Source organism: Macaca fascicularis, chromosome 10 (assembly GCF_037993035.2).
Source record: "Macaca fascicularis isolate 582-1 chromosome 10, T2T-MFA8v1.1".
In the NCBI taxonomy this organism is placed as follows: Eukaryota; Metazoa; Chordata; class Mammalia; order Primates; family Cercopithecidae; genus Macaca; species Macaca fascicularis.
This window is the reverse complement of record NC_088384.1, coordinates 120,107,822-120,127,945: the sequence shown is the minus strand read 5'-3', so window position 1 is coordinate 120,127,945 and position 20,124 is coordinate 120,107,822. Positions and strand designations below refer to the sequence as shown.

The 20,124-nt window shown below is 54.2% G+C and overlaps 2 protein-coding genes across 11 annotated transcripts in view; one reads left to right on the top strand and one right to left on the bottom strand.

The window, feature by feature from the left end:
- PRPF6 (pre-mRNA processing factor 6) overlaps window positions 1–9,419 on the bottom strand; it is a 53,997-nt gene extending 44,578 nt beyond the window's left edge. For both annotated transcript variants that reach the window (XM_005569633.5, XM_045364206.3), the window contains exons 1-3: window positions 9,235–9,419; window positions 7,371–7,539; window positions 5,418–5,536 (exon numbers count right to left, since the gene is read on the bottom strand). In XM_005569633.5, coding sequence (XP_005569690.1) covers window positions 5,418–5,536; window positions 7,371–7,539; window positions 9,235–9,305 — 359 coding nt within the window. In that variant the 5' untranslated portion in view covers window positions 9,306–9,419. The remainder of the gene's footprint in view (window positions 1–5,417; window positions 5,537–7,370; window positions 7,540–9,234) is intronic.
- A 1,867-nt stretch (window positions 9,420–11,286) lies between these two features.
- Window positions 11,287–16,764, top strand: SAMD10 (sterile alpha motif domain containing 10). 9 transcript variants are annotated; one of them, XM_065523456.2, is made up of 6 exons: window positions 11,287–11,368; window positions 12,904–13,019; window positions 13,866–14,031; window positions 14,114–14,285; window positions 15,036–15,176; window positions 15,337–16,764. In XM_065523456.2, exons 2-6 carry the CDS (start codon window positions 12,958–12,960, stop codon window positions 15,357–15,359), a joined length of 564 nt encoding a protein of 187 aa, XP_065379528.1. In that variant the 5' UTR covers window positions 11,287–11,368; window positions 12,904–12,957; the 3' UTR covers window positions 15,360–16,764. The 9 variants fall into 9 exon arrangements, with proteins under 9 accessions (XP_065379528.1, XP_065379530.1, XP_073861865.1 ...); XM_065523458.2 differs by having other exon boundaries at window positions 13,850–14,031; XM_065523457.2 differs by lacking the exon at window positions 11,287–11,368 and adding an exon at window positions 11,636–11,901 and having other exon boundaries at window positions 13,850–14,031.
- Window positions 16,765–20,124: the final 3,360 nt, after the last annotated feature.

Below are 20,124 nucleotides of genomic sequence, written 5' to 3'. Positions count from 1 at the left end.
GGGATTACAGGCGCCTACCACTATGCCCAACTAATTTTTGTATTTCTAGTAGAGATGGGGTTTCACCATGTTGGCCAGGCTGGTCTTGAACTGCTGACCTCAAGTGATCCACCTACCTTGGCCTCCCACAGTGTTGGGATTACAGGCATGAGCCACTGCACCTGGCTATTTTTTCAGTTTCTGTTAATGTCCCTAGTATTTTGACAAGGATTGCATTGAATCTGTAAATCACTTTGGGTAGTATGGATATTTTATTTTATTTTAAGATGGAGTCTCACTCTGTCACCCAGGCTGGAGTGCAGTGGTGCTATCTTAACTCAATGCAACCTCGACCTCCTGGGTTCAAGCGATTCTCCTGCCTTAGCCTCCCGACTAGCTGGGACTACAGGCATGTGCCACCACGCCCAGCTACTTTTTGTTTTTTGATTTTTTTTTTTTTTGAGACAGAGTCTTGCCCTGTTGCTCAGGCTGGAGTGCAGTGATACAATCTCGGCTCACTGCAACCTTTGCCTCCCGGGTTTAAGCAATTCTCTTGCCTCAGCCTCCTGAGTAGCTGGGATTACAGACGTGTGCCACTACACTCAGCTAATTTTTTTTTTTTTTTTTTTTTTTTTTTTTTTTTTTTTTGGAGACGGAGTCTTGCTCTGTCACCCAGGCTGGAGTGCAGTGGCCGGATCTCAGCTCACTGCAAGCTCCGCCTCCCGAGTTTACGCCGTTCTCCTGCCTCAGCCTCCCGAGTAGCTGGGACTACAGGCGCCCGCCACAAATTTTTGTATTTTTAGTAGAGACAGGGTTTCACCATGTTGGTCAGCCTGGTCTCTAACTCCTGACCTCAAGTGATCCACCCGCCTCAGCCTCCCAAGGTGCTGGGATTCCAGGCGTGAGTCACAGCGCCAGGCAATTTTTGTATTTTTTTAGTAGGGATGGAGTATCACCACGTTGGCCAGGCTGGTCTCCAATTCCTGACCTTCAGTCATCCACCTGCCTCGGTCTCCCAAAGTGCTGGGATTACAGGCATGAGCCACCACGCCGGACCAGGTCGTATGGATATTTTAAACACTGATTCTTCCAATCTATGGACACAGAATCTCTGTCCAATTTCTTGCATCAATGTTTTATAGTTTTCACTGTAGAGATCTTTCACTTCTTTGGTTAAATTTATTCCTAAGTATTTTATTTGTAGCTACTGTAAATATAATTACTTTCTTCATTTTTCAGATGGTCCACTGTTGACGACAGAAATGCTACTGACTTTTGTTTGTGGATTCTGTATCCTGCAACTTTTTTTTTTTTTTTTTTTGAGACGGAGTCTCGCTCTGTCGCCCAGGCTGGAGTGCAGTGGCCTGATCTCAGCTCACTGCAAGCTCCGCCTCCCGGGTTCACGCCATCCTCCTGCCTCAGCCTCCCGAGTAGCTGGGACTACAGGCGCCCGCCACCTCGCCCGGCTAGTTTTTTGTAGTTTTAGTAGAGACGGGGTTTCACTGTGTTCACCAGGATGGTCTCGATCTCCTGACCTCGTGATCCACCCGTCTCGGCCTCCCAAAGTGCTGGGATTACAGGCTTTAGCCACCGCGCCCGGCCCCTGCAACTTTTTTTTTTGAGACGGAGCCTCACTCTGTCACCCAGGCTAGAGTACAGTGACACCATCTCGTCTCACTGCAACCTCTGCCTCCCAAATTCAAGCGATTCTCGTGCCTCAGCCTCCCGAGTAGCTGGGATTACACGCACCCGCCACCACGCCCGGCTAATTTTTGTATTCTTAATAGTAACGGGGTTTCTCCATGTTGGCCACGCTGGTCTCAAACTCCTGACCTCAGGTGACCCACCCACTCTCGGTTTCCCAAAGTGCTGGGATTACAGGTGTGAGCCACCGCGCCTGGCAACATAGCCTGCAACTTTAATGATTTTGTCAGCTCCAACAGCGTTTTGGTAGTCTTTAGGGTTTTCCAAATATAAGATCATACCATCTGCAAACAAGGATAATCTAACTTTTTCTTTTCCAATCTGGATGACTGCTCCAGCTAGGACTTCCAGTACGATGTTGAATAACAGTGGTGAAAGTGGGCACCTTGTTCTGTTCCACATCCCAGAGAAAAAGTTTTCAGTTTTTCCCCATTCAGTATGATACTAGGTGTAGGCCCATCGTATATGGCTTTTTTTTTTTTGCGACAGTCTTGTCGTGTTGCCCAGGCTGGAGTGCAGTGTCGTGATCCTGGCTCCCTGCAACCTCCACCTCCCAAGTGGCTGAAATTATAGGCCTGAGCCACTACACCCAGCTAACTTTTGGATTTTTAGCAGAGACAGGGTTTTACCATGTTGGCAAGATGGTCTCAAACTCCTGACCTCAAATGATCTGCCTGCCTGGGCCTCCCAAAGGGCTGTGATTACAGGCGTGAACCACCGCATCCAGCTGTATATAGCTTTTATTGTGTTGAGATATGTTCCTTTTTTTTTGAGACAGGGTCTCACTCTGTTGCCCAGGCTGAAGTGTGGTGGTGTGATCTCCGTTCACTGTAACCTCCGCCTCCTGGGCTCAAGCAATCCTCCCATCTCAGCCTCCTGAGTAACTAGGACTACAGGTGTGTGCCACAAAGCCTGGCTAATTTTTGTATTTTTTGGAAAGAAAGGGTATTTTTTTTTTTTTTTTTTTTTGAGACGGAGTCTCGCTCTGTCGCCCAGGCTGGAGTGCAGTGGCCGGATCTCGGCTCACTGCAAGCTCCGCCTCCCGGGTTCACGCCATTCTCCTGCCTCAGCCTCCCGAGTAGCTGGGACCACAGGCGCCCGCCACCTCACCCGGCTAGTTTTTTGTATTTTTTAGTAGAGACGGGGTTTCACCGGGTTAGCCAGGATGGTCTCGATCTTCTGACCTCGTGATCCGCCCGTCTCGGCCTCCTAAAGTGCTGGGATTACAGGCTTGAGCCACCGCACCCAGCCAGAAAGGGTATTAACCCTCTTGCCTAGGCTGGTCTCACACTCCTGAGATCAAGTAGTCCTCCCGCCTCAGCCTCCCAAAGTGCTGGGATTACAGATGTGAGCCACCATGAACCACCACGCCCAGCCTGAGGTATATTCCTTCTACACCCAGTTTTCTTAGAGTTTTTATCATAAAGGAATGTTGAATTTTATCAAATGCATTTTCAGAATCAATTAAAATGATCAGGCCGGGCGCAGTGGCTCATGCCTGTAATCCCAGCACTTTGGGAGACCAAGGCAGGCGGATCACGAGGTCAGGAGATCAAGACCATCCTGGCTAACACAGTGAAACCCCGTCTCTACTTAAAATACAAAAAATTAGCCGGGCGTGGTGGCGGGCACCTGTAGTCTTAGTTACTCAGGAAGCTGAAGCAGGAGAATCACCTGAACCCGGGAGGCAGAGGTTGCAGTGAGCTGAGATTGTGCCACTGCACTCCAGTCTGGGCAACAGAGCAAGACTCCGTCTCGAAAAAAAAAAAGAAATTGTATGGTTTTTCTCCTTCATTCTGTTGATAAAACGTATAACACTGATTCATCTGCATATGTTAAACCACCCTTGCACTTGTACCCCTGGGCAAAATGCCGCTTGGTCATGATGAACAATCTTTTTTTTTTTGAGATGGAGTCTTGCTCTTGTCTCCTAGGCTAGAGTGCAATGTCGTGATCTCGGCTCACTGCAACCTCCACCTCCCAGGTTCAAGCGATTCTCTTGCCTCAGCCTCCCAAGTAGCTGGGATTACAGGCGTGCGCCACCATGCCCGGCTAATTTTTATACTTTTAGTAGAGACGGGGTTTCACGAGGTTGGTCAGACTAGTCTTGAACTCCTGACCTCAGATGACCCAAGATCCGCCCACCTCAGCCTCCCAAAGTGCTAGAATTACGGGCATAAGCCACTGTGCCCAGCCAATGAACCCTCTTTCCAATGTCTTGTTGAATATGGTTTGCTAGTATTCTGCTGAGCATTTCTGCATCAGTGTTCATCAGGGATACTGACCTAACGTTTTCTTTTTTCAGTGTGTCTTTGTCTGGTTTTGGCATCAGGGTACTACTGGTTTTGTAGAATAAGTTTGGACGTATTCCCTCCTCTATTTTTCAGAATAGTTTGAGTAGAATTGATACTAGTTCTTCTTAAAATACTTGGTAAAATTCAGCGATGACGCAATCAGATTCTGGGATTTTCTCTGCTAGGACTCTTTCTATTACAGCTCTGATCTCACTACTTATTCGTCTGTTCAGGTTTGGGATTTCTTCATGGTTCAATCTTGGTAGCTTGTATGTGTCATTTGACATCTTTAATTCATTTGCAAATTACTCAACATATAAAAGATTAATCAACAGTCAGTGAGCCCTTTTCAAAGATGGTAACCCTGATGTATCATAAAAGTAATCCACAAAATTCTACTGATTTCTGGAAAATCTTAAGAGTTCTTAAGCTCTCCACTGCAGCCCCCAGCCCCTAAGGCTGTTCCGTAACAGCCCAGGGCTTATCCAAGCATGGCTACGACACACCAAGACCCTCAGGTGGCCTAAAAGCTGAGCAGACACACACATATACTATTGCAACGTTTCTCTGACTATAAAACAATTCAAAACAGCCGGGCGCAGCGGCTCACACCTGTAATTCCAGCACTTTGGGAGGTCGAGGCGGGCAGATCACGAGGTCAGGAGATCAAGACCACCCTGGCTAACACGGTGAAACTACGTCTCTACTAAAAATACAAAAATTAGCCGGGCGTGGTGGCGGCGCCTGTAGTCCCAGCTACTCAGGAGGCTGAGGCAGGAGAATGGCGTGAACCCGGGAGACAGAGCTTGCAGTGAGCTAAGATTGCGCCACTGCACTCCAGCCTGGGTGACAAAGCAAGACTCCATCTCAAAAAAAAAAAAAAAAAAGGCCGGGCACGGTGGCTCATGCCTGTAATCCCAGCATTTTGGGAGGCCGAGGCAGGCGGATCACGAGGCTGAGACAGGAGAATGGCGTGAACCCAGAAAGCGGAGCTTGCAGTGAGCCGAGATCACACCACTGTACTCCAGCCTGGGCGACAGAGCGAGACTCCATCTCTAATTAAAAAAAAAAAATTCAAAACTTTTTTTTTTTTTTTTTTTTTTTTTTGGAAACAGGGTCTCACTATGTCAACCAGGCTGGAATGCACTGACATGATCATGGCTCACTGCAGTTTCTACCTCCTGGGCTTAAACAGTCCTTCCACCTCAGCCACCCAAGTAGCTGGGACTACAGGTGTGTACCATTTGACTAATTTTTAAATTATTTGTAGAGATGAGGTCTCGCTATGTTGCCCACACTGGTCTCAAACCCCTGGGCTCTAGCTATCGTCCTACGTTGGCCTCCCAAAGTGATAGGATTACACACGTGAGCCACTGCGCCTGGCCTCAAAACTTTTTTTAAAGTTGGATAAACATCGTGAAAGGCAACAATCTCTTTTACCGTCTTTCTTTTCTTCTTTCATCCATCCTTTTATCCAGGGCTGCATAGATGGCATCCGCTTCCTCGTCATCTTTCTCATAGGGCCCGCTTGAGAAGAGGCTCCCAGCGTAGCCATTAAACTGAGAAGCAAACAACATGTGCAGAGAGGTCAGCTTTTCCTCCATCACCATCCCCACCAGCAGAAACAGAGAAGATCTCTACTTGTGAAATACTTGCTAAATTATTTTCTCCAGCCAACGAAGCCAAATTGAGGGACAGTCTACAATATAACTGGTGACTACTCTTCAAGTGTCAAGGGCATGAAAGACAGAGGAGCCGCTCCAACTGGAAGGTACCAAGGAGACATGACAAAATGCAACGGGGGTTCCTGGACTGAGCCTAAGTCAGAAAACGGACATTCGTGGAAACACATGAAATGCAAATACGACTGACAGATTAGTTAACAGTACTGTGTCAATGTTAACTCTTTCGTTTCAATAACTGCACTGAGGTCATGTAAGATGGGGAGAAGCTTGGTGAAAGATATGCAGAAACTTTTTTTTTTTTTTGGCACTATTTTTGCAAGTTCCTGCAAATTTAAAATTATTTCAAAACTAAATTTTTTGTTTGTTTGTTTTTGAGACGGAGTCTTACTCTGTTGCCCAGGCTGGAGTGCAGTGGCACGATCTCAGCTCACTGCAAGCTCCGCCTCCCAGGTTCACACCATTCTCCTGCCTCAGCCTCCCAAGCAGCTGGGACCACAGGCGCCCGCCACCATGCCCGGCTAATTTTTGTGTATTTTTAGTAGAGACAGGATTTCACCGTGTTAGCCAGGATGGTCTCGATCTCCTGACCTGGTAATCTGCCTGCCTCGGCCTCCCAAAGTGCTGGGATTATAGGTGTGGGCCACCATGCCTGGCCTCAAAACTAAAATTATTTTTTTAAATATTCCTCAGAGGAAAGGCGTCACATGTTAGAAGACAGTTAATCGATATTCAGTCAGCTGAGGTTTTTCTGTAGATGTCTTTTTAGAGGGCAAGCACTAAAGCCAAAAAAAGCAAATACTGTCACCAATTCCACTTTAAGTTTTTATCATTAAAGACTGGCAGCCAGGCGCGGTGGCTCAGACCTGTAATCCCAACACTATGGGAGGCCGAGGTGGGCAGATCACCTGAAGTCAGGAGTTCGAGACCAGCCTGACCAACATGGAGAAACCCTGTATCTACTAAAAATACAAAATTAGCCAGCCATGGTGGCACATGCCTGTAATCCCAGCTACTCAGGAGGCTGAGGCAAGAGAAATCGCTTGAACCCGGGAGGCGGAGGTCACAATGAGCTGAGATCGCACAACTGCACTCCAGGCCGGGCGCAGTGGCTCAAGCCTGTAATCCCAGCACTTTGGGAGGCCGAGATGGGCGGATCACGAGGTCAGGAGATCAAGACCATCCTGGCTAACACGCTGAAACCCCGTCTCTACTCAAAAAAATACAAAAAACTAGCCGGGCGATGTGGCGGGCGCCTGTAGTACCAGCTACTCGGGAGGCTGAGGCAGGAGAATGGCGTAAACCCGGGAGACGGAGCTTGCAGTGAGCTGAGATCCGGCCACTGCACTCCAGCCTGGGCGACAGAGCCAGACTCGGTCTCAAAAAAATAAATAAATAAATAAAAACAACTGCACTCCAGCCTGGCCAACAAGAGCGAAACTCCGTCTCAAAAAAAAAAAAGACTGGCCAACACGAAATGCCAAGGCAGCAGTCCCAACATCTGCAAGAACACCTCCTCTGACAAGAGCGAAACTTCGTCTCATATTTTTCCTCCTCCCTCTCACTCTCTGTAAAGATGTCCCATGAATAGCTGAAATTTTAAATGCATGAGCCACTCCAAGCCATTCATTACAGACACCAACACACACTGGTGAGGTCAGCTGCTCCCAGAGACTGGCTGGAGGAGCCACGAAAGCTGGACACATCTCACCTCGTCGTAATTGGTGTCATTTAGATCCTCATCGTCATCGTCAGCAGCCTGGTTTTTCTTCATCTGGTCCCCAACAGTTCTCTTGCCTGGGGGTGCGTGGCGATCATCCACGGGATCATTTGCATCACGGGCGGGCCCGATGTCTGACCGTGTGGTGAAGCCAGTGGCGCTGCGGGAGACCCCCAGGACACCCGGTATCTGAACAACTCTGTTCCTGTGCTCTTCTCCACCCCTGGTCATCACTTACTAACACCTCTTTTTCTAACACCTCTGGGAAACCTCCAAAGATCCTGGTGACAATGATCTGCAGTCTCAAACGCTACCGATCTTCTCTGCTTACCTGAAGGTTTTAGCCTATCCTGACGATGTTACCAAGGCAATCTCTAAGGTTTCCATCATCTCCCCCTCCACATCCAACTAGGCCCTTAAACCCAAGTTGGCCCAAACTGAGGTCCTCTTCTGTACCCACCTTATAGCTGCTCTGGGGTGTTTCAGCTGATAACAGCACTGCTGTCCCAGATGACATAATCTTTGCCTCCCTCTCCCACTTTCCCCATCCTGTCTGTCCCCAAGTACTAATGAATCCACCTTCAAAATCCCTCCTTCCCAGACTATGACTCGCATCACAGCTGGAAACCAAGGTAGCTCTCCCTGCCTTTAGCCTTCTTCTACTTCAACCCATGCTCTGCCAGATGATTCTTTCCAAAACACAGCTCTGACTAAAAAATTCTGGGCCGGGCGCAGGGGCTCATGCCTGTAATTCCAACACTTTGGGAGACTGAGGCAGGTGGATCACGAGGTCAGGAGTTCAAGACCCCCCTGGCCAACATGGTGAAACCCTGTCTCTACTGAAAATATAAAAATTAGCCAGGTGTGGTGGTGGGCGCCTATAATCCCAGCTACTCAGGAGGCTGAGGCAGAGAACTGCTTGAACCGGGGAGGCAGAGGTTGCAGTGAGCTGAGATCACGCCATCGCACTCCATACAGAGCAAGACTCCGTCTCAAAAAATAATAATAATTCTGAAGGGTCATGGTCTTTCTAATACATCCAGGAGCTGCAGCCTGACGCTCAAAGCCTCTCCAACTTCCTGAGCTCTTTTCTATTGGTTGCACATTCCACTCACACTGGACTCCCTCCTGTTCTCTGGGCTTCCTCCTTACCTCACTTTTTTCCGAACTCCTGCACACTGAATGTCAGTTTCTCTTTTATCGCTACCACGTTTCTGCAGCCCTAAGTCCAGCTCTCCTACTAAACTTGACTCCAATGCTACTCTCCATTAAGCATTGGGTTCTAAATCTGGTCTTTACGTGCTTATTTATGCTAATACCAAACCCTCCTTAGTGAGCTTCTGGTCCTCTGATGATGCTGTCACTATCGGAGCTTTGTGTGTGCCCCACAGATTCTAATATAATACCACCACCAAGAAAAACCCAGTAGTTTTCCTCATCAAATGAATAGCCAAATAGAGTAATAACGACTGCTCACTTATCCAGCAACGTATGGTGGTCATCTGTGTTGCAGGCAAGGAGGACCCAGGCACGCTTAAGGCGGGGCGGGGCGGGGGGTGTGTCAGCCTGACCTGGGGAAGGTGGTCGCGTCCTCTACACCTCACTGCAGACTGCATACATCATTCCCCATCTTACAGACCAAAACACTGGGCTGAGAGCCAACATGTCCCATCTAGGCGGCAGGCAGGGTGCACACACTTATGTCCTGACCCCAAAGCCCGTTGCTTCCTGCAGGGATTAAGCCGATCCACCAAGCGTCTTTTAGACAGCGCGGCCACAGACCCCCGCCCCCAAACACGCGCACTGCGCTCCGCTAGCCGGGTCCCCGCCCCTGGCGCGCCGCTCCAGGCCTCACCCCCGGCCCAGCCCCGGCACGTAGCCGAGCGGAGCGGGCATCCCCAGGAACGGCTTCTTCTTCTTGTTCATGGCGGCGGCGACGACCAAGGCTAGGAAGCAACGGAATGAGGCAGCGGAAGAGGGGAAGCAGCAGAGACTCCAGGCTTCGACGTCCGAGGCGCTCCGCAGGAAGGTGTCGCGAACGTCGCGTCACCCGCGCCCCGGAAGCAGAGCCCTCAGTCCGCACACGCCCCGCCCACTTTTTTACTCCCCAGGCGGAAGCCCCGACGTGCCGGTTCGACGACTTCCGGCCGCGGCTAAGGGGCGGGGACGTGGCAGGCGCGTGCGCGGGAGCGCCTCCTCGTGGCGAGGCGGGGAGAGCCAGGCCGAGCCTGCACTGGGACCCTAACAGGCCCCGGGGGGCCAAAAATAGCCTGAGGCATCGCTCCTTCCCGAGTGCTTTCATGCATTCCCGAGGAGACCTGTCTGTGCCAATAGGACCCGTGGTCCCCTCCCTCTGAACCAGCCCAGCTGCCCGCCCTCGCCCCGGGTGGGCCCTGATCCCTTCCAAGCAGAGCTGTACCCTGTCCAGTTGTGCAGAGCTTGTGTGTACTGGTTATGGGCACACCTGTCTGTGTGCGTCCTGGGCGCACACTGCTGCCCTAAGCTTTCAGCACTCATATTCTTTTTTGTTGTTGTTGTTGTTGTTGAGACGGTGTCTCGCTCTGTCGCCCAGGCTGGAGTGCAGTGGCGCAATCTCCGCTCACTGCAAGCTCCGCCTCCCGGGTTCACGCCATTCTCCAGCCTCAGCCTCCGGAGTAGCTGGAACTACAGGCGCCCGTCACCACACCCGGGTAATTTTTTGTGTTTTTAGTAGAGACGGGGTTTCACCATTCACAGGATGGTCTCGATCTCCTGACCTCGTGATCCGCCTGCCTCGACCTCCCAAAGTGCTGGGATTACAGGCCTGAGCCACCGCGCCTGGCCTAGCACTCATATTCTTGAACCTCTATTCATGCATCTGTCCCTCCAGTGGGACTAGAGACCCCACCCACGCCCACCAACATGCCTTGGACATTCTGGTGAGAGCCACATCCTCAGCTCCTGGAGAGCTAATTGAAATAAACAACCGTAGTTGACCTGTAGGGAACACGTCAGCACATGAACACGGCTGTCAAGCATGTGAGTGAATTCTATGTGTGCGATTAGTGGTGTATGATTAGTGTGTGTGATTAGTGGAGTGTGTGATTAGTGTGTGTATGATTAGTGTGTGTGATTAGTGTGTGTGACTAGTGTGTGCGATTAGTGTGTGTATGATTAGTGTGTGCGATTAGTGTGTGTGATTAGTGTGTGCGATTAGTGTGTGTGATTAGTGTGTATGATTAGTGTGTGTGATTAGTGTGTGTGATTAGTGGTGTGTGATTAGTGTGTGTGATTAGTGGTGTATGATTAGTGTGTGTGATTAGTGTGTGTGATTAGTGTGTGTGATTAGTGGTGTATGATTAGTGTGTGTGATTAGTGTGTGTGATTAGCGGTGTATGATTAGTGTGTGTGATTAGTGTGTATGATTAGTGTGTGTGATTAGTGGTGTATGATTAGTGTGTGTGATTAGTGGTGTATGATTAGTGTGTGTGATTAGTGGGGTGTGTGCACAACGAGGTCACGTGTGCTCGTGTTCTGGGTGCACGTGCATGACTGTACTCTGTGCATGCATTTCTACATGTCTGTGTGCATCTCTGCTCCTTCTGCTGTAAGACATCTTCCAGAGCCCCTACATACACCCAGGGAGAGCACCCAGGCTCCTGGGCAGAGCAAGCCGAATAGCTGGTTGCAAGCCTGGCCTGCCACTGCACCAGGCAACCACAGTTCCCCAGCCCAGCCCCATCCCAGCACTTCTCACTGGAGTCCTGGAGCAAACACACCGCTCCGGCCTGTTACAACCTCCTTGGAGTTCCTCTCTGCCCCATCTCCAGGCAAGCCCCTTTCAGTTACAGAGCACTGTACCGCCCCCTCTCCCCCGGGCACTGAGCCAGGTTCTGGGGCTGCAGGGGGAAGGGAGAACCACCCTGATGTTCACAGTGGGGTGGGCGGTAAGCAAGAGTCAAGCTGGTTTCTCCGGGGAAGCGGGTGCCCATTTGAGAGAGAGTAAAGAGGTAGGAGACCAGGGAAGTGTGTGGGAGGGGTTGATCTGCCCCTTGTCCTGGCTCTGGTGGGTAGAAGGCCCCCGTAAGATGCTCCTCAGCCCACCCCCACGCACAGAGGGGCCCGACCTCAGAGGACCCCCGGCAGGTGCACGGGGACTCTTCTCCGCGGAGTCGTGCCCAGGGGCGCACGGACGCCCCTCGCCCTGGCGGACAGCCTTGGCGCACGCAGGCCCGCGCGCCGCCGACACACCTCGGAGCTCCCGGAGCGCGCCCGGCACACAGGGCTCGGCGGCAGGTGCCTCGCCGCGCACACTCGCGGGCCGCGGGGACCGGCTCGGGCGCGGGGCCGGCTGGGGCGGGGCGGGGCGGCGGCGCGCGTTCCCCGCCGGCCACACCGGCCGCCCTGCACTCGGCGAGGGGCGTGTGCGCGGGCCTGGCACCCGCGGGCCCCATGTTCACCGAGCTGAGGTCCAAGCTGAGCCCCCCGCGTGGCCGCGCCGGGGCCGTGCGCGCGGGCTTCGGGGAGCGCCGGGATGTGGACGGTGAGCGGGGCTGGACCCGGGCGCGGGGATTTCGCGGGCGGGGGTCTCAGGGACCCAGAGGCACGGTGGGGGGGCGGGACCCGGCGGGTGTCGAGCGGCGGCGGCGGCGGCTGGGGGTATTCGGCGGATGTCTCGGCTTAACGGGGTTCCGTGGCCTTTGTCCTGCTTTCGGGGGCAGCCAGCCTCAGGCCTTGGGGGTCAGGGCGCCCTTGGCTTGGGGTGAGGGGGTGACAAGCCGGGGCGCCTGTGTTCAGGTTGGCACTACGCTCGGGTCACCTTTTCCTGCGCGCGGAGAAAACCCTCCGCAGCCTTTGCAGTGGGGCCGAGAGGGGGCCGAGGTCACATCCCGCCTCGGTGCCCCCGCCCCATTTCCTTCTGGAATCCTGACGTTGAGGCGGGAGGGACCGGACCGACAGACCGCGGGAAGGACGGAACTCCCTCCGGGAGTGCGGGCAGGAAATGGGCGGAGCCTGCTTGGCCTGGGCAGGTGCAGTGTGAGCGGAGGAGTCCGACGGGTTCCCCCGGCTGCCGCGCGCTTCTGCACCAGCCCCGCGGCTGCAGGCCCTGCAAAGCCCGGAGACCACGGTGCCTGTCCGCTGGAAGGCGCAGCCTTAGAATAAATCTTTTCCCACAGCAGTAGGGGCTACCTCGGGGCGGTGGCCCACTGACCACACCCTCTGCTGACCCTAGACCTCAAATCTGGAGTCACCAGGGGTCCTGTTCCTGAAAGTTGCAAGAATGCGGGAGGAAGGTGTTAAGTCTCTTAAGTCTTACAGGGGTGGGAGGACCGGGGAGTAGGATGTGGTTTTCCCCCAATAATCAGACCTCCTAGACACATCCTCAACCCCTGCCCTGGGTGTGGAGTGGGTGGCTGAGTCTGGAGCCGGGAGGGTCTGTCACTCTAGGGTGGATGGGGTGAGGGCCCTAGCATGGGAACCTCACCTGCCCTGCTGAAGTCCTGGGTGCTGTAAAGACAGGGGCAGGCCTTCTGTCTCCCCACAGGCTCTGTTCACTTGCAGACACCATACAGAGCCTTCATTCATTCATTCATTCACAATGAACGTGGGGTGCCCCTGTGTAACAGATGTGGATCAAGACACCTGCCTCCCGAGACTCAGGTCAGCAGAGATGATGATAAAGCTCAGATGAGATGCTTTAATGCAGTTACTGCAGGAAGAGGGAGCACAGAGCATCACCGTGGGTCCCCAAGCAATGGCTGCACCCCACATACCTGTGCTGACCTGCCCATATCCAGTGGGTACCCACCATTCATACGGCCGGTGTTTTCCGGGGCCTGCAGGCCCTGTGGGAGGCAGCACGGCTGGAGAGCCCAGCGCGTGTTTGCGGAGTGAGGCCTGCTTGTGGGTTGGCTCAGAGTTCAGGCTGTCAATGAGTCATAACCAGTAAGTCGGGCCCCAACGCCAGATAGGGCTGTGTGAACTGGGTTTCTTCAATGGCGACGGGCAAGCAGCATCCTCAGCCCGGTTTCCCCAGCACAGACGACCTCCCCAGACTCGGGACCTGCCTTTCCTCACAGCAGGCTGTGTGTGCACTTCCTGGTCTGGTGTGGTGTGTGCAAGGCTTGTGGGCCAGCCCAAGGCAAGGGTGAGGTCAGGGCTGTCCCAGGACAGCTCCTCCTGCCATATCTGAGGTCCCTTCCCTTGTGGGCACATCCTCTAATCTAAGCAGAATCCATTCTGCTCCCCAGAGTGAGGGCTGTAGACTTGCAAGAGGAAAGGCGTTCCCAGTTCTTCTCTTTTCGTGCTGGGTGAGGTCCTCAAAACGGGTCCTGCACACTTCCTTCTGCCTTTGGAGGCCTGGGAACCCCTCACTGGCGAAGTGATTTCCCACGCTAGTGTAGAGGAGATGGGGCAGGGAGCTAGCTCTCAAGTAGAGGAAGCCTCTGGTTCTGCCCTTGACTGCCCTGACCAGGCACCCACACACACAGCCACTGCCCACTTCAGCTTCTGCCAGACCCTCCTGGAGCACACGGTGTCAGCTGAGAGCATCCCCTGCCACTTGCCTGGGACACCTGGCACCAGTCTCACATGGCATGACTCCCGCAGCCAGAGGGCGGCCAGCAGCAGGCCAATCAAGCTCCTGCAGCAGCCCGGCACAGAGACCCCCCAGGTACCCACCCCCTCCACCCACCTCCATCCCTGCCCTCCCTCTCCACCACTCTCATTTTGGCTGCCACGCCCCTCCCCTGCAGGGCCGGCTGTACTCTGATCACTATGGCATGTACCACACAAGCCCCTCGTTGGGCGGCCTGACCCGGCCCGTGGTCCTGTGGAGTCAGCAGGATGTCTGCAAGTGGCTCAAGAAGCACTGTCCCCACAACTACCTCGTCTACGTGGAGGCCTTCTCCCAGCATGCCATCACCGGTACAGTGGGGCTGAGGGTGCTGTGGGCATGGGGCTACCTGCCTCAGAGCATCTCCTCCCCACACTCAGCCTGCCTTTCTCTTGCTATTGTTTTCGTCTGTCTAGTTTCTTCTGTGAATCCACCTTCCCTCTGGTCTTCATCTCTGCAGAATCTGTCTTTTTTATCTCTTCGCCTTTCTTTCTGTGTCTCTTCCCATCTCTCCGCGCTATCTTCATCTGGCTTTTCTCTTCCGTCCCTGCCTTTTGCTCTTCATCCTTTCCCTCTGCCTCTCTCCCTCTAAGTTTATCTGTTTCACTGATTCTCTTTCTCCCTCTGAGTCTCGTTGTACCCTGCTTCCTCTCTCTCTCCTCCCTCTTTCTCTTTCAGTCCCTGCCTGTGCCTTCACTCAGTTTGTTGTTTGTTTGTTTCTGAGAAGGAGTCTCGCTCTGTTGTCCAGGCTGAAGTGCAATGGCACAATCTCGGCTGACTGCAACCTCTGCCTCCCAGGTTCAAGTGATCCTCCTGCCTCAGCCTCCTGAGTAGCTGGGACTACAGGCGCACACCACCAAGCCCAGCTAATTTTTATATTTTTAGTAGAAACGGGGTTTCACCATGTTGTCCAGGCTGGTCTTGAACTCCTGACCTCAAGTGATCTGCCCTCCTCAGCCTCCCAAAGTGCTGGGATTACAGGCGTGAGCCACGGCACCAGCCTTGCCTTGGCTCTTGATGCCTCTGTTGGCCTCAGCTCAGCCCCTCTTCCCTCTCCCCAGGCCGGGCACTGCTGCGGCTGAATGCGGAGAAGCTGCAGCGGATGGGGCTGGCCCAGGAGGCCCAGAGGCAGGAGGTGCTGCAGCAGGTGCTCCGCCTGCAGGTGCGTGAGGAGGGGCGGAGCCTGCAGCTGCTCAGCCAAGGTCAGTGTGAGGTGCCAGAGAGGCCTGGGGGCTGATGGAGAAGCCCCTCTGAGTGCGGGGTGGGATGACCTCAGGAGGGTGGCTGTGAGCCCCAATAAGGGCCCTAATGCAGATGATGCCAAAGACCCCCCCCCCATCCTCACCCTCTTCCACCCCACAGCTTCCTTTGGGAAAATGTCCTAGCTGCTGCTGAGGCTTGAACCCAGACCCCAGCACTGTGACGGGAGTCCACGGCTAGGGAGGAGGCAGAACTGGCCCCGCAGCCCCTCTTGGACCCTGCAGGATGCCGGGGCGGTCAGGCTGGCCCAACGGACAGACAGGACCAGGATCACCACTCCCGGCGCCTCTGGTTGGACATTCCAGGTCATGCCCTGGGGCTGGGTGGGTAGGGGCTGCTTGAGTGTGGCCCCACCTCCTGGGACCTGAGCCCAAGCCCTCCCCTAGTGCTGCTGGCAGCATGTGGGGCAGCTGCCTGGAGCCAGAGCCGGTTTGGATGTCCCCCCAGACTCCCAGGGAGTCTGTTTATTTACATTCCCCTCTCCACGTGATGTCCGTCCCCCATCGCCTGCTGAGTCATCTGTCTGTCCACCCACCCAGCCCAGTTCTAGGCAGTTCCCCAGCACCTCCAGGTTGGCCCACACAGGTGCCATAAGTTGCCTTGGCTCCCTGTGGCTTGTGCCCATGCCCCTGCCGGAGCCCAGCAGGCCCACCCATCATCTAGAGCAGTGGCCATCAGCACCTGCCAGCGGCACCATGTCAGGCACTTTCATCATTATTTATACATCCTCACCACACCCCCTCTATTCATGAGAAGAAAGCTGAGAAAGGCCCAGATTGACCAAGCACCAGAGACAAAATGTGGCACAACAAGGACCTCAGCACTGTCCAGGTGGCTCTGTGCCCAGGGCCCAGGCTCAGCAGTGCTCCCTGCCCTATCTTTGGGAAAATCTTGCTTTTACGGTGGTCCCCACTCCCGCCCTCAAGAACAAGGGCCTTGTGCGTGGGCTTTCCCATTGCCACTTTCCCAAGAAGGCCTGTGAGGATTCAGGGGAGAGGCCTCCCCAGGGCCGCTTCCCCTACACCCGCCCAGAGACCCGAGCAACCCCTCTCTGGGTGGTTCAGGGCTGGTGCTGCCTGGCGGAAGGACAGTGAGGGCAGCCCTGGCCAGCCCCGCCCTCTTGTGCCTCTGCCCTCTCCCGATCCCCTCGGGGCTTCTGAAAATCTCAGGGACAGATGAGGCTGAGCCCCCAGTCCCCTCTGTGTGCTTTGAGCCTCCAGACTCAAGGCTGGTCACTGCGGGTCCCAGGTAGAATTTGGACAACTGGCCTGGCCGCTCCCCTCCCGTAAGCCCCCAACAAGGGGAGACCCTCATCCCTGCCCCTGTGTGGCTGCCCAAGTATTCTGCCTGCCTCCCACCATCAGCCCTCACCCGGGATGCCTGTCCGCCTCTGCTCCCCTCCCTCCTCCTCTGTCTTGCCCTGGCTCACGCACGCCTGTCTCGTCTTCCTTGTTTTGTGCTCACTTTTTTATACTCTGACAAAAAAATAATAATAATAATCAGAAATAAAGCTGGTTCCCAAGTGCTGGCCATGCTGCGTCTGCGAGAGGGCGTCCGGGCAGCCGCGGCCACGAGGGGGCAGTGGCGTCGCGCCCCGGAGAGGCGTCCGGGCAACCGCAGCGCAGAGGCTGGAAACAGGGCTCAAGCCACACCCGCGCGCGGCCCCCAGCGCTGGACACGACGCCCGGCACGCTGGAAGGGACAGCCCAGACAGCGCGTGAGGGTCCTGCGGCTGCCATGACAGAGGACCACCGAGGGGTGCTGAGAACAGCAGACACTCATTCTCTCACAGTTCTGGAGGCCGCAGTCCAAAATCCAGCTCTCCCGGGGCCTCCTGGGGAGACTCCTCGCCTCTCCAGCTTCCAGTAGCTGCCGGGAGAACTCGGGCTCATGGGCATTACCCGTCCCCACCTCTGTAATCAGATCACCTCCTCTTCTGTCTCTCAAATCTACCTCTGCCGGGCGCGGTGGCTCACGCCTGTAATCCCAGCACTTTGGGAGGCCGAGGCCGGCCGATCACAAGGTCAGGAGATCGAGACCACGGTGAAACCCCGTCTCTACTAAAAATACAAAAAACTAGCCGGGCGTGGTGGCGGGCGCCTGTAGTCCCAGCTACTCGGAGGCTGAGGCAGGAGAATGGCGTGAACCCGGGAGGCGGAGCTTGCAGTGAGCCGAGATCGCGCCACTGCACTCCAGCCTGGGCGACAGAGCGAGACTCCGTCTCAAAAAAAAAAAAAAAAAAAAATCTACCTCTGTCTCCCTCTTACAAGGATGCTTGGACTTAGGGCCACCTGGGTAATACAGGATAATCTCCTCATCGCAAGATCTTTAATCACATCTGCAAATACCCTTTCCCAATAAGATTCCATTCCCACGTTCAGGGATAACACACGAACATCTGGCCGGGCGTGGTGGCCCATGCCTGCAATCCCAGCACTGTGGGAGACCAAGGCAGGGGTGTCGCTGGAGGCCAGGAGTTCAAGACCAGCCTGTGCAGCATAGCAAGACCCCATCTCTACAAAAACTTTGGAAACTAGCCAGGCGAGGTGGCGCACACCTGTAGTCCCAGCTACTTGGTAGGCTGAGGCAGGAGGATTCCTTGAGTCCAGGAGTTCAAGGCACAATGAGCTCTGACCACACAACTGTACTCCAGCCTGGGCAACAGAGCAAGACCCTGTCTCAAACACACACAGATCACAGCACACACCCTGACACACACACACACACACACAGCAATCAGACACATAAGAACTCAGAGGTTGGCCGGGCGCGGTGGCTCACGCCTGTAATCCCAGCACTTTGGGAGGCCAAGGCAGGCGGATCACGAGGTCAGGAGATCGAGACCATCCTGGCTAACAGGGTGAAACCCTGTCTCTACTAAAAATACAAAAAATTAGCCGGGCGAGGTGGCGGGCGCCTGTAGTCCCAGCTACTCAGGAGGCTGAGGCAGGAGAATGGCGTGAACTTGGGAGGCGGAGCTTGCAGTGAGCCGATATCATGCCACTGCACTCCAGCCTGGGCGACAGAGCGAGACTCCGCCTCAAAAAAAAAAAAAAAGAAAAGAAAACTCAGAGGCCACCACACACAGACACTCATACACAGACATGCAATGACACTGACACCAGCAAACACCAACAAACACAAACACGTGCATGGAGTTGGCCAGACACACAGACACAAAGGTATATAACAGCATGCCCCCATACAAAGATGTCATTACACAAATACACAAATACTAGCATGCAGACACACAATGACCTCCTAACACGTAGAAACACATGGGACACAGCACATCCCCGGCGCACACAAACGCAGTGTATTACACAACACCCTGGCATGTTGATGCTCACAGAAAACAGCCGTCCCTCACCAGCACCCTGACACTGAGACATGCCACAGCCTGGACATATGGATGCTGAAATCCAGACACATTGTCCCCAGGCACCCTGATGTCTAATCACCCAGATGCTAAAATACAGTCAGGCATTGCCCTCACCTAGCACAGGACACTGTCATATCCTGACACGGCAATGTCCAAACAGGTCGCATGTATGGACACCCAGACTTACACAGGGAAAGCTGACGGCCTTGGATGCACCTAAGGGGACACACACTGACCCCTCAGGAAATCCTGCTGGTCCTGTCCCCAGGGTGGGAAAGGTCAACAAGGGAAGAACATGATGCTAGCCTTGCAGGGAATGCCCTCCCCTTCCTCCTCGGGTCACACAGGCTGGTGTGCACTGGCCTCTCTCTGGCTCAGATTCCCGAGGGAAGGATGGACTGACTGCCTCTTCCACAAGAGGCAATCTTGCTGTGAGTGCTCTGTGCCAGCCTTGAGTGAAGCAGATCCCAGGCCCCTTTGAAGAAAGACAAAAATCTCATTGCCCAACCCCCCCAGCAGTGCCTCTGAGCTTGCCCCACAGGGGACAGGGAAAGGGGCCCACTGGGCCGGAAGGGCCCCAGTGAAGGAGGCACACCTGGTAGCTCCATTTCCTGACTAGCAACTTCCAGCCCACATCAATTTTAAGGAGTCCAGAATGTTTGTAGTATGCAAAAAGGGGCCTTACGAAACCTTTAAAAGTCTGTTTTAATTGTAAAAATAGTATGTGCGCATGGTTTTAAAAAAAATGCTGGCCGGGTGTGGTGACGCACACCTGTAATCCCAGCACTTTGGGAGGCCGAGGTGGGTGGATCATGAGGTCAGGAGTTCGAGATCAGCCTGGCCAGGTTGGTGAAACCCCATCGCTACTAAAAATACAAAAAATCAGCTGGGCATGGTGGCACGTGCCTGTAATCCCAGCTACTCGGGAGGCTGAGGCAGGAGAATTGCTTGAACCCGGGAGGGAGTGGAGATGAATCCACTGCACTCCAGCCTGGGTGACAGAGCCAGACTCCATCTCAAAAAAAAAAAAAAACTGCTCTGTGGGCACAAGATGAAAACCCAGAGTCTCCCTGACTCTTCCCTCCTGAGGTCTGAGGCCTTCCCTGGGAGATGGGTGCTGTGAACAGGTAAGAATGGCCCTCCTAAGGCCGGGCGCGGTGGCTCACACCTGTAATCCCAGCACTTTGGGAGGCCGAGGAGGGCAGATCATGAGGTCAGGAGATCGAGACCATCCTGGCTAACACGGTGAAACCCCGTCTCTACTAAAAATACAAAAAAAATTAGTCAGGTGTAGAGGTGGGCGCCTGTGGTCCCAGCTACTCGGGAGGCTGAGGCAGGAGAATGGCGTGAACCCGGGAGGCGGAGCTTGCAGTGAGCCGAGATCACACCACTGCACTCCAGCCTGGGCGACAGAGCGAGACTCTAAAAAAAAAAAAAAAGGCCCTCCTAGCCAGAGGCGGTGGGTCACACCTGTAATGCCCACACTGTGGGAGGCTGAGGCAGGAAGA